A 13,047-nucleotide genomic window follows, 5' to 3' on the forward strand; every position below is an offset into this window, starting at 1 on the left:
CTTTTGAAGCAAAAATTAATATAAGACCCGATCTTATTTTCGGGGAAATATGGTAGTACTAATTCCTGAAATTCATCCACTCTTATCCCAGCACAGCCTCAACTGGAATGACAGAGAAGCATATATGACTAGGAAAACAAAACCCAACACCCTCAAAATTAAAAGGACAGCTTCTTAGTTGATAGACAATATTACGTTATATTAAACTTCATTTTTAAAACTCTTTCATGTCTAAAATAAATCAAAATGTTCAGACCAAGATGTCAAAATGGTGAAGGACTATCTTAAAATCTAGTCTTTGTCACCCTAAAAATGAAGGTACATAGTAAATCCTTTAAATGAGTTTTTCCTTTTTTCTCTCCTTTTAGTCATTCCTTCACAAACATTTGAGTACTTACAATGCTCCAAACCAGGGGAGAGAAAATGATGAGAATATCCATATTCCTAGCTGGCTGGATTTCAGGAGGGCAGTATCCGTTCTTCTTAAAGTAGCTCTGAGGTTTCTATCTTCATTTTCCCCTACAGATTCAGTTTCACAACTTTTCAGAGAAACCAGCCAGCTCAGTAAAGGAGAGTGTGTGTGATATCCAGCTGTAAGCCTGACATGAATACTCAAGCTGTGAACTGTCTTCCTCCGAGCAGTGACTCCAGAGAAGTCGGTGGGGTTCCAGGAGACAACGTAGGATGAAAACCCACCTTCTTCAGCTGTAGCCTATGAACAGTTGATTGACTCAGAAGATGAGTTTCAAAACATAGCCGTAAATTTTCCCATTATGCCTAGGGATGATCAGGTTACAACCAGGATCTAGTTCCTAATAACCCAAGACCACGTGCGTTTCTACCTAAGGAGAGCAGAGTAGGTGTCCCAAAGATTCTGAAAGACTATGTGACAGCTTCCTGGCTAAGTGACATTATTTTGTTGATTGTGGACAAGATCTCTCTCCTCTTTCCAGATCAGTAAGCCATAGGACATTATTACAGAAAGGCTTTTGTAGTAAGAAAAAATTCTCTTACACACACACACACACACACACACACACACACACACACGGTTTGGGGCAAACCTCACATCCCTAAAACTAGAGAAAAACATAGCCTCTGGCAAATCTGAATTTGATGTAATAATCTCTTTTTCCTTTACTTACTCGTATGTTAAACCTTACGTTTCTCATACCTTTGTCAAACCAGCACACTTCCAGCAATAATTCTGTCCAAAAATAAATAAAACCCCAAGGCAAAACTTAGCAGTTGAGAAATATCCAGAAAATTATAAGGTGAATTTTATAGTAAGATCAGTGTTTTTTTTCTAATCCAATATCGTACAGGTTATAAAACCTATGCTTAAGTCCCATTATGTATCACAAAACATGTACTATTGTCTTACTAGGCTTCACCATGCAATGCCTCTCACATAGTTGAAGAAACATCAGAAATGTCAGCTTCTGTGTACACTTTAAGCCAGTTTTTAATCAATAGATTTTTAAATACTCACCTTCCAGGTGATTCGCATGAATGTATAAAAAAATTACACAAGCAGAGTTAACTCCAAACATGAATAAAATCAAGCGTCATTGGCCAAGCCCAAAAGTGGCTGTACCAGAAATAGTTTATTCCTCTTCAAGGTGTCCACCTCCCACATAATCTCCAAGGAAATAGCTGGCGATAGTCTCATCCCAAAGGAAATGATACAGTGATTCCATTCACTAGGGTGGGAGCAGAAAGGGAACCACTTGTCTGTAAAAACTAATCACACATACGCTAAGTGAAAACATCTAAATTTGGCCTCTATGACCATCCCATTCATGCCATGGTGGCAAAAAAAAAAAAAAAGCGCCATGATGGTTATTCTTTTTTGTGTGTTTGTTTGTTTGTTGTGTTTTGTTTGTTCGTTTACGATTGTTATTCTTTGCTCGTAATATTCAAATGTCAAAGAGATTTACTTACTGGAGCTCTTTAGGGGATCAAAATTTATGTGTAAATATGTCTTAGGATTCTCTGAAAGCTAACAAACTTTAATTTGGGGATATTCGTGGTCTTTGGACCAGAGGCGGCAACAACTTCTTGACTTTCAGGGGGGGGAACAGTAACAAAAACAACGCCCACAAAGTTCATTCTGCAACTTCCGGTTTGGTATGGAAAGAACTAAGGAGAGAGAAACACATTAAAAATGGACAAATACTTAACAAGAAGACTGAAACCCGACAGTAACAGGAGTTTTCAAAAAATCATTTGTTCTCCAGGGGATGGTACTGCTCCCTCGAGGCAGTTTGGGAAACGTGAGGGCTTTTAAAGTGCCGGTGACTGGGAGGACCACGAGCTGCTAACAGATGGAGCTCAGACGCTGCATAAGCCCTGTGGGTTAGACCCTTGACAACAGAGACGTCCCCCATTAGCACAATTGCCCCACCGAATGCTTCTGCAGGTGGAAACCCAGTTTGAAATTACTTGAGGCTCTAGATCTCATTTTATCTATAAACACACAGGGAATTCTCGGCCCAGTTTGAAAACATGTTGGATTTTACGGGAACGCTATTATTCCATACGTTGAGGGAAGCCTGAACAGCAGTGAGTATGCGCAAAGACACCAGAGCTAGTCTGCTTCAGATTGAATCCCAGCTCTGTTGTTATCAGCTGCGTACCCTTGGGTAACTCCTGACGTGTAAAACGGGAATGACAGTGGCACCCATCTCATGAAGCTGTTAAATATTTATGAGGTTGGTGCAAAAGTAATTGCGGGTTTTGCAGTTTGTTGTTGTTTATGTTTTTTAACCTTTTAAACCGCAATTACTTCTGCACCAACCTAATAGAATGACGCCCAGCACCCAGCAAACACTCTATGTGTGTCGCTATTACAGACTTCTGTTTTGTCTAGAGCTTTATCAAGAATTGGCCACATTTTAGAAAATCACATTGTTGATGTCAATCTGTCCCTGGTATTGAGATGCCAACATAGCAGGCCTCTACTGGTCTGCATTTGTAGCTGCCATATCCATGGTGATTTTATATATAGATACAAGAATGAGCCTTGTGTCGTTATTTCACTATATCTTGTAATATAATTACGCTAGAGCATTTAAATATTAAAATAATTATTTCATTATAAAATATTTATATATTTATATCCATTTATATTTCCATTAGGACATTAAATTGACGTATGTATACAGAGGGCAGTTATAATCCCTATTAATTTCATTTTGGAATAGTAAATGGGGGCGACACTTTTGTGTGCAAAGGTAGGTTTTACCATCCTTGATTTTCATTTAATGACTGTAGTGGTATTATAAAACATTTATTATAAAAAGGGGTGAATGTTGAATTGGGTCTGGTAGTATTTTTTAAAAATCACTGTTTTAAAGTATCATGTCAAAAAGTGTCATTCTGCCTCTTCATATGTTAACACATGTCCACCATTAAACCTGGCTTACTACTGAGGCAAGCACTTTCTATTAGTTTCTAAGAAATCAGTATTGAACTATTATTTATATATCTCAGCAGTAGAGAAACACATAAACTTTTTTAAAGAAGCAATCTATTTCTCAAACACTATTCAGGAGAAAACCCCAAATAAAAATACACATGAAGCTGTGGAGGCTGACTGAAGGTAGAGAACCCGGAAACTTTTCTGGCCTTCCCATAAGGTTTCTGGGAAGAGTCTGAAAAAACACCCATCTGTCACAGTCATTTAAGTTGGGCACTGCCTATAGTTACGACTGACTTCTGAAAATTCATTTTCAGGATGGTCATTTGATCACAAGTGGCATTTTCTCCCCAGAAAAGGAGTTAATCTCCAGCTAAAACCCCCAAAGCTATTTTACTCATTACTCAGCCGAACTACAGCGCTTAGACACCTCCCCTAAATCCAGGGAGTGAGAGGAAGTGCTGCCGCCCCATTTTCTGGGCGTAAAGCCAGCTCAACTAACAGTAAAATGGGCAGGGGCTGGCTCCTTTTCCACAGCTCCCTCCTAGTCACCAGGGCCCTATTACCAGACCTCCCGGCCCCCACACTTGGCCCTTACCTTGTGTTAAGCACCTGATGAATCACAATCACACATGCCAGCCTCTCCTGCTCTTGGTTTGCCAAACTCCTTTCCAGCCCCCATGACACATTCATATTCTCACCGCAGTTCCCTTAGAGGTAGATAACATGCTGGCCTGACTGAATTCAATCACACAAATACCTGTTCCCTTAACCCCACCAGAAGCACTTTAAAAGGAAGATGTTTACTAACTCTAGGAATCTCCGATGCGCTGAATTTCAGTAAGTTCAGCAAAGTAAACAATTCCAGGGGTATGGAGTGTGGTGGTGTGGCGGGGAAGATTTTTGAATAGGGGATACCAGCTCTGCCTAGGTATAGACCTCAGAATAATTCTCCAAATGTAATGTACTTTATACACACTTCCTGGACACTCCCATTTCTAATCCATAAAATCCCAAAATGCGTGGAAGGGTTTATTTTGCTTTTTAACAATAGCACCCGTGGTGGCACCAGCTGTGGTGGTGACTGGTAAATCTGAAAACACCTTGAACACTCTTTTTCATTAGCTTCATGTATGACGCAAAACAGAAATATTTCAATTACATGTGACTAAGAGTAAGAAAAATATACAACTATATTTAAAACACTTTAAATTAATGAGATAGTACTTTTCCATTCTAACAAAATATCATACATTCAGTTTAAACAAGAGTTAATATATCCAGACACACTTTTCCAAAATACCTGATGCTAGTTGAAAAGTTGTGACCGTGAGACTTCCCAAGATATTTCTCATTAGCAAAACGTATACAATTTTGAAGACCTGTCCATTCTTTTCTGGAAGATAGACATTGAATAGGCCAGTGTGCAAACTCATGTATCTCTTATCAACCTAAGCCTTGTTGCTCCACTCTTCTGAATAATACTTTGGCTGCCAGCAAATCTTACAGCTTCTTCTCCTTTGAAGACAATAATATATAACAACAACAACACCACCCCTCAGAACCAACAACTTCTCTGTGTGTAATAAGCCCTATCTCAGTGTGTTCCTGTCTTTCTGTATTAACTGACTTACACTGAGATTGTTATGAAAAGGGAATTAACCAAGTGTAACATGCCTACACTTACACATGTGTTCTGAAACAGAGGCAGACACTTCCACATGTTCTTTCAAAGTCAAAGCTGCTACACTTACAACGGTGGGGTGTGGCTTGAAAAATCAAAACCAAAATGCTTCTCCACTGCCTTTTACAGGTGAAGAAGTTGGACCGCAAACCAATACGTCTATGTGACAATGGCCACCAATTTTATCTTGCCCCCAGAATGAACAATACCCCAGTTCCTCCTCATAACTCCTGGCAGAGGCTCCGGTTTGTAGAGTGTGACTCTGCGTCCCCACTCTAAGGAAACAAGGAAAAACAGACCCTACCCATTTCTTTCCTTCAGCCTCCACAAGCCATCACCTAAGGCTCTCTAGATTTGTTCCCACCCAATTAATTCAAAATTCTGAGAAGGGTGGCATACAATTCTCCCCCCAAAAAATATTTTTTAAAGAATTTGCATATGGTCTCTACATAATACTGTGGATGAAAATGACAACAGGTAGTCCACTGAGGAAGCAAGGCACTTGGGAGCAGGAGACAGCGAGGGGGTCTCCAGGAGGGCAGGGCTCAGTGAGTCAACAATTTCAGGCGAGTAAACCAGCTGACCAGCAGGGACGGTTCTGTGGAAGACGACTTGGCCCCCGAGGACACGGATTTCTTTTTGGTCCCTTCCTCCTGAAACGGAATGGTGGCGCTGCTATGAAGATCTGAACTGATGTAGCACCTGCTCCCTCGGATGTAGTCTGCGCCTCGGACCAGCTGCCTCTCCATTGTGGGCCTTGAGAAGCGGTATGGAGGAGAGGAGCTTTCCTCGATGATCGGAGGGATCCGTTCATTGCTGAAATACCGGCAAAGAGCGTCCTCACCTGTTTTCAGACAAAGCCCGTAAGTCCATTGAAATAACCATCCACCGCGCGGCGCTGTTCAGCGAGCAGGCTTCTGATGTCCCCTGAAGGTGGGCGCCCTACCCCACCCTCCTCCCGGGGATGGGCTACAAGCTTCGCAGATGGCCAAGCCCACCCCACTAGGTGTTCAGAAAGCAGAAATGGAAGAAGGCCATCATCCTTCAGGCTGCCTTCACACCTGAGAAGTGACACAGCGCAGAGCAGATCAGAGAGCCTGCCCTTCGTTTACCACTGTGAGAATTCTCATGATTTCACTTGAAATCAAAACACAGAGAGAAAGCTATATAATTCTATTATTCCTTCCCCATCTATCCTTTCTCAGTGCCTGCCACGTTGTAGCACATGCTTCTAGAGCAGTGGTTCTTATCCTGGAGCGTCCCTAAGGACCATTTAGAAAGGTGGGTGTGCCTTCAGTTGTCACCCTGAATGAAGGGCAGGCACTATTCACCTTTAATGCATGGGGTCCAAGTCCAAAGATTTTAATGGTCTGCAATGCTTGGGACATTTCGGAACAAGGAAGCATGATCCTACCCTAGATGCCAGTAGAACCCCTGGGATGGGGGTTGGGGGTGTTTACAAAACTGAATAGAAACCTACAATGTATAGCATTCTTTTGACCCAGAAATCCCACTCCTAAAAATGTACAAAGATCTATGTACTAGGGTACTTACTAAAGCATTATTTACAATTGGGGGGAAAAAACAGAAATAACTGAAATGTCCAACAGCAGACTGAATAAATAGGAGCTATACCCATAAGATGAATCACTAACGCAGCTATTTAAGAAAATGTTCTAGATAATATTCACCTTACATAGTATTACTGAACATCTATTTCTTCCATTCGGCACATTTTTTCTAAGTGTATGATATGTATATATAGGAACAACAGGAAGACACACAAAACATTCAGAGTGATTATTTCTACATTGGAGACGCAGATTATAGCTGAGTTGTATTTTCTCATACCTTCTGCATGTTTTTCAATGTACTGGTTTGGTTTTGTAATCAAAAAGTTACTTTCAGAAAAGGCCCATTGTCAAAAAGCCACATATTTATATGAAATGTCCAGAATAAGCAAATCCATAGAGACAGAAAGTACATTAGTGGTTGCCAGGGCCTGAGATAGGAAGGAATGTGGAGTGACTGCTTACGGGTCTGAGATTTCTTTTTGAGAATGATAAAATGCTCTAGAATTAGATAGTGGTGATGGATACACAACTCTATGACTATGCTAAAACCACTCAATTGTACACTTTACCAGGGTGAGTTTGATGGTGCGTGAGTTATAGCTCCATAAAGCTGTTATTTTTTTAAGTGCCCATTGTGTAGACACCTTTTTCATTCTAAAATGATCATACAAGAAAAATATGGAAAGTAGGACGGGGGGTCAAATATGTTTCCGTTTACTGATTTCACACTCCCCATCCTACCCCCATCTCTCAATATGTAAAGAAAATAAAAGGCTAAACCGGGGCTTAGAAGCCTAGCAGAATGGCAATGAGGAGGTTGACATTTTTAGATCAAAACAAAGGACAGCCCTGCCACCTGCTGACTGCTCCACAGATTTTCACATGCCAACTAGAGGTATCTTGGACCTTAGACACTTGTCTTCTCCCTTTGCCACATTAGCATAGTCCAGGTGACACGGGTACTTGGGTGACAAACTTTATTTACCAAGTCCCAGGGAGATGTCAAGGTTGATCACTTTGGAAGTTGGATCTCCAGAACGTTTTTCTTCTTCCTTTTACTATATGAGGCCTGCTGGACCTGAACTTTTCACCTGCTTTGTTTCAGCACTGCAAAAGCAAAGTTATAATGCCCTGCCAGTGTTGATAATCAAATATAAACTGGCGGAAAAAATTACAATATTTATAAATTTCCCTCAAGACCAGTGTAATAACCACTAACTGATTTCAGAGTGAATTAAACACAAGTTTCTTTTCCAACAGTAATTACTCTCTAATACAACAAGGATTTGGGAGGGGACAAAAATCCGTATCTGGTCATAAAAAAAAAAAAAAATCAAACAGACTCCAATAATCAGTCGCAAAATTTAGGATGAGATAGTTTAATGAATAATTTCTTTCTACTTGCTTAGAAATGGGACCGTTAGTGTCTACGGCCTTTTCAAAGCACACAATACTAAATTAGGAGATTTACAGTCACTAACTAGGATTGCATAATTGTGCCATTCTAAAAATAAGTAGGATCCGAGAGACCTTCAGCAGATGAGAAGATGGGACTCAGAAAAGCTCAGTCCTCTATCCAGTTATCATACCGTTAGGAGCAGGGCTGAAACTAGAGGCTGGGTCTTCCGATGCCTTATATGATGCTATTTGCTTAAACTTACCTTTCTTCCCATGACCCCGAGGTCTGGCGAAAGGGTCCACAATCCCCATCCAGCTCCCATCCGCAGGCATGGACAAAGGCCGGGGCTTGCCTTCAGAAGGAGTAGAAAGAAGGGGACAGAGGATGAGTTTGGGGACTTAGAGAATCCTTCCCTTTATTTGTAACTTAGACCACCACCCCCACAATCTCACACTCACTTAAGCAGAAGAAATAACGTATTTTAAAATAAGGAAAGTATTTTAAAGCATCATATTTCTGTAGCAAGCAATCAGGACAGGGGCGTGCTGAACTTAAATCTGTGGGTGTACAGAGCAAAGCAACTCCAAAGTTAAAAATGCAGCCTCTGAAAGTTAAAACTGTAACATGATCTCACCCACTGGGCTTTGGGGCCAGGCAGAGCAATGACTCAACAAGGCTTTGCTTTAGAGAGATGAATAAAGGTCTCATACTTAGAATTTCATTGAGGTTTATGTTTTCCTCGGATTACCCTTGGAGTCTGCCAAATTCATGCAACGATTCCAAATAAGGAAGGGGGTGGGGAAGAGAAGAACAGCAAACAGCAGAACAAAACAAACACTTGGAAACACACCGTAAGATGGTGTTTTCTGCCTCATTTTTGTGAGCAAAACACTGGTTTCCATCGAATAGCCAGGCAACTGATCAGAGTCAGCAATGGTAAATCTCCGTCGTCTGCTTTCCTGGTCCAAGAAGGAATTTGGGGACTCCGAACCCTTAGGACCAGGCAATGGTTGTTTACATTTACTGAATCCACCATAAACAGAACTCCCGTTCTCATCCCTGGAAGACAGTAGGCAATAATGAAGTAGCTTACAAAGCTCCTCTCATACCGAAGAATTATAGACCTAGACATAAGAAAATGTACATCCCCTTTTCCACTGCAGGGAAAAAAGCATTACTTTCTCAGTCCCAGTTGCCCCTCAAATACATAGAGATCCTCTTAAATAGGACTAAATACCACGATCCTACTAAATTAGGGAAAATGAAATTATTTTCGTATGTGTTCAAATGGTACTAATATGCCTTTAAAAGACATCCCTGGTTTCCAAGTATAGCTGTCCTATCAATCAATCGCCTGTTTACTACAACTGAAGGGGTGATCTGTCAAGAGTAGCATCTTTGCCAAGGTCCAGCAAAGAAGACACTTGATGCGTAATGGAGTTGTCAGATCTGAAAATTGTCAAAAAAGACAAAGGGGCCTTTATAGTCCCCAATGGGGAGTGTCTATGTTCTGAACGAAGTACGGAAACTGGCAGAAATTGGATCATCCATTCCAACTTAATTCTTTCTAAATGTCAGTTGATAATAAAAAGTTTAAATGAATTTTAGTTGAGTCCAACTTACCAGTTAGTACAATTTTCTGCATCTAGTAAATTCCTTTAAATGATCACTGTAAAAACTACTAGACAGAACACCGAATCAACTGCGTTCAGAAACAATCGGAAGATGAGCCTAGCCTGTGTGGTATTCCCAGCGAGCCAGTTGCCTGCATACCTCTCCGCCTTGACTGCATCCCCTCCTACACTCTTAAACCTGGCATATGACTTCCCCATTCACAAAGCTTTCATGACTCACCACCCGTACTCTGTAACCGTTTGCATTTTTCATTCCTCAGAAAATATCCTTCACTAATGGTGTGTACGTGCGTGCGTGTGTGTGTAAGTGTGTGCGTGTGTGTGTGTGTTTCCCCCAGGTAGATAAAAAGCCCCAGTTCCACTTCTCCCTCACTATGAACATTACCTGTTTTCCTTTTCCACTGCTTCGGTGACCCATCACTGAGACCCAAATAAGAATATTCAGGGTTGGGGGATGTCCCCCCCGCTATAGTTTCTCATAGAACAACCCACACACACTGGTCATTGGTGAAAATGTCTTTTCCATATGAACAGGCAACTACCTATCACTTTAAACACACTTAAGATCCCATGGCCACGTGACTCTGGTCTGTGACCAAAAATGGCCCTGATCACCTACGGTAACTACTCTACACACTGTAATAAGTTCTGGGCAAACCTAAGACTCAAAAAAGAAGAAAATGACATTAATTCTTCTTTGTGCCTAGAGCAGAAACACAGTAGAAGCAAACAGTTCAGCTAACAACAAAAACAAATAAAAAACTCCACTATAAAGTAAAACATCATTCTAAGTTCTGCTTGAACTTTGTCTTCTGAAATATTATAGCATAATTACACATTTCTCAATTTATTCTTGACCAGTTGACTAAGACAGCTGGCAGTTCTCTGGGGGCAAAAACTACATCTGTTTTGTATAAGATGGTAACCCAGGCCCAACACTAAATAAATGCATGTTGAATAAATGAGCCCAGATTCTCTAATTTTACCAACATATGTAAATATGTAAGTTGATATAAATAAGCCTGTATTTCATACCTAAACCATCCTCTAGGTACAACTATTCTCATTATATCATATCACATTTGAGATAGCCATTAAGAAAGCAATGATCTTTAAGAATTAAGAATACGCACACATAAATACACATGCATGTGCAAATATAGTGCCCCCACACCTACAGTCACATGGTTTCTTTCAGTGCTATGAAGAACACATGTCCTTCAGCAAAATAAAGCCACAACTTTAGTTAATCTCCCCAAAATATTTATTATCTTCCTCTCCAGAGATGAATTTGCAATGCAGTTCATGAAACTTCAGCTTTAGGGACCCCCAAACAGCCTCTTACAATGTCCAGGAGAAACCAAAACAATTTCCCAAGAGTACTTGCTTTCGTAAAGAGCCCCTGTAAAGCTGTAAAACTTCAGGACCCACGAAACCCGGATCTGTTTCCACACTACCCCCTAAAGGATCACCGTTTCATTGAGACATAATTGACATAACACTGTACTAGTTTTAAGATGTACAACATAATGATTTTAGATATGTATGTACTGCGAATTGGTCACCCCAGTAAGTGAACGTCCATCACCTCACATAGTTAGAAATTCTGTTTTTCTCGTGATGAGAACTTTTAAGATCTACTCTCTCAGCAACTTTCAAATACAAAAACACAGTGTTGCGAACGACAGTCACCATGCTGCCTATTCCAGTCCCAGAACTTACGAATTGCCTAACTGGAAGTCCGTGCCTTGGACCACCTTCACCCACTTCCTTCCACTCCCGCACCCAACTTCAGGATCACACCTTTTCACAGCCATTTCAAGACTCAACCCTGTGACACTGAAACTCAGCGACATTTCCTCTCGAGATCCTCGTGATCTTCACACCACCCTTAGAATCTCCATGGACAGGAGACAAGCACACCACGAAAATGGACATTGACATACCGGGGAGAGTAGGGAACGGCTGGTGGGGGAGGGATATAAAGATCCAGGATGGCCGGCTTCTCCTTCTTCAGAGAGGTATCCATGGTGCTTTCAGGAGACTGGGTAGTCGTGGGAGGAGGCGAGGTCTGAAACGGGAGCAGGTATGAAAGGGTAGAGGTTACCTCGGAGATTACTTTTGGTGCACGTCTCCCCTTCCCCAAAGCCAGCACCAGCCCTGTGTACACAGGGGCAAGGTCACACCATGTTTATAGCTATTAGCAACAGTCAGCTTGTATTCTTCTTTGAGACACTCAGCATTAACTGCGAGTTCTGAAAGACTAGATGCATAGCGAGAAACAGAGGCTTGGGAGCCAGGTGCCCGGGTTAAAATTCTAGCTCTGAGCAAGTCATTTAAACACCTGTGCCTCAGTTTCCTCCTCTGAACAGAGCCATACTGACAGTACCTGTTGCATAGGGTCGCAGTGAGGATCAAATGAGTTAGTGCATACAAATCACTCACCATGAGACCACTGACCAGGAGTGTGGGCTCGGGACACGGATTGCTGGATGCACTCCTGGCCACGCAGCAGTCCCACTTATATGTGGGGGGTACATCCCAAGACCCCCAGTAGCTGCCAGAAACCACAGATAGTACTGAACTCTATATACACTATGTTTTTCCCTACATACACATACCTATAATCGAGTTTAATTTATAAATAAGGCACAGTAAGAAGTTAACAATAGCTAATAATAAAATAGGACAAGTGTAACAATATGCTGCAATAAAAATTAAGTGAACGTGGTCTGTCTCTCCCCTCTCTCAAAATATCTGATAGCCAATCAGATAACCAAGACGGATACCAAGGGACTAAAGGGCAGGTAGCATCTACAACATGGATATACTGGACAAAGGGATGATTCACATCCCAGGCGGGAAGGAGCAGGACAGCAAGCGATTTCATTGCACTACTCAGAAAGCGAGCAATTTAAAACTGAAGAATTGTTTATTTCTGGAGTTCTTCATTTAATATTTTTGGACCATGGTTGACCACAGGTAACTGAAACCGCAGGTAACTAAAACCATGGAAAGTGAAACCGCAGATAAGGGGGAACCACTATACCTCTTACTAGCTGTGTATCTCTGTGTAAATCACTGAACTTCTCTGTGCCTCATCTATAAAATGGGAATAAATGGGGGTGAGAATAGCACCAACACAGGGTAGCCATGAGAACTAAGTGAAATAATATTCGTAATGGGCTTAGCATACTGCTTGTCACGTATGCCGTTTAATTTAGTATTATATACATATACACATACATACAAGTTAATTTTTAAAATATGAAATCCACACAGCTTAATGTTAATTATGTTATTGGTGTCAAAAGACCTATTTTTTAAAATCCCGT

At 41.2% G+C, this 13,047-nt stretch overlaps 1 protein-coding gene across 2 annotated transcripts in view; it reads right to left on the minus strand.

Moving 5' to 3' along the window:
- Window positions 1–1,455: 1,455 nt before the first annotated feature.
- The window catches only part of CNKSR3 (CNKSR family member 3), an 82,582-nt gene continuing 70,990 nt past the window's right edge, over window positions 1,456–13,047 (minus strand). The window contains exons 10-13 of one of the 2 annotated variants that reach the window (XM_033094702.1): window positions 11,659–11,783; window positions 8,929–9,137; window positions 8,341–8,430; window positions 1,456–5,949 (exon numbers count right to left, since the gene is read on the minus strand). In XM_033094702.1, the coding sequence (XP_032950593.1) occupies window positions 5,651–5,949; window positions 8,341–8,430; window positions 8,929–9,137; window positions 11,659–11,783 (723 nt within the window). In that variant the 3' untranslated portion in view covers window positions 1,456–5,650. The remainder of the gene's footprint in view (window positions 5,950–8,340; window positions 8,431–8,928; window positions 9,138–11,658; window positions 11,784–13,047) is intronic. The other variant, XM_033094694.1, reaches the window with a different exon arrangement.

The sequence above is a fragment of the Rhinolophus ferrumequinum genome, chromosome 3, assembly GCF_004115265.2.
Source record: "Rhinolophus ferrumequinum isolate MPI-CBG mRhiFer1 chromosome 3, mRhiFer1_v1.p, whole genome shotgun sequence".
In the NCBI taxonomy this organism is placed as follows: Eukaryota; Metazoa; Chordata; class Mammalia; order Chiroptera; family Rhinolophidae; genus Rhinolophus; species Rhinolophus ferrumequinum.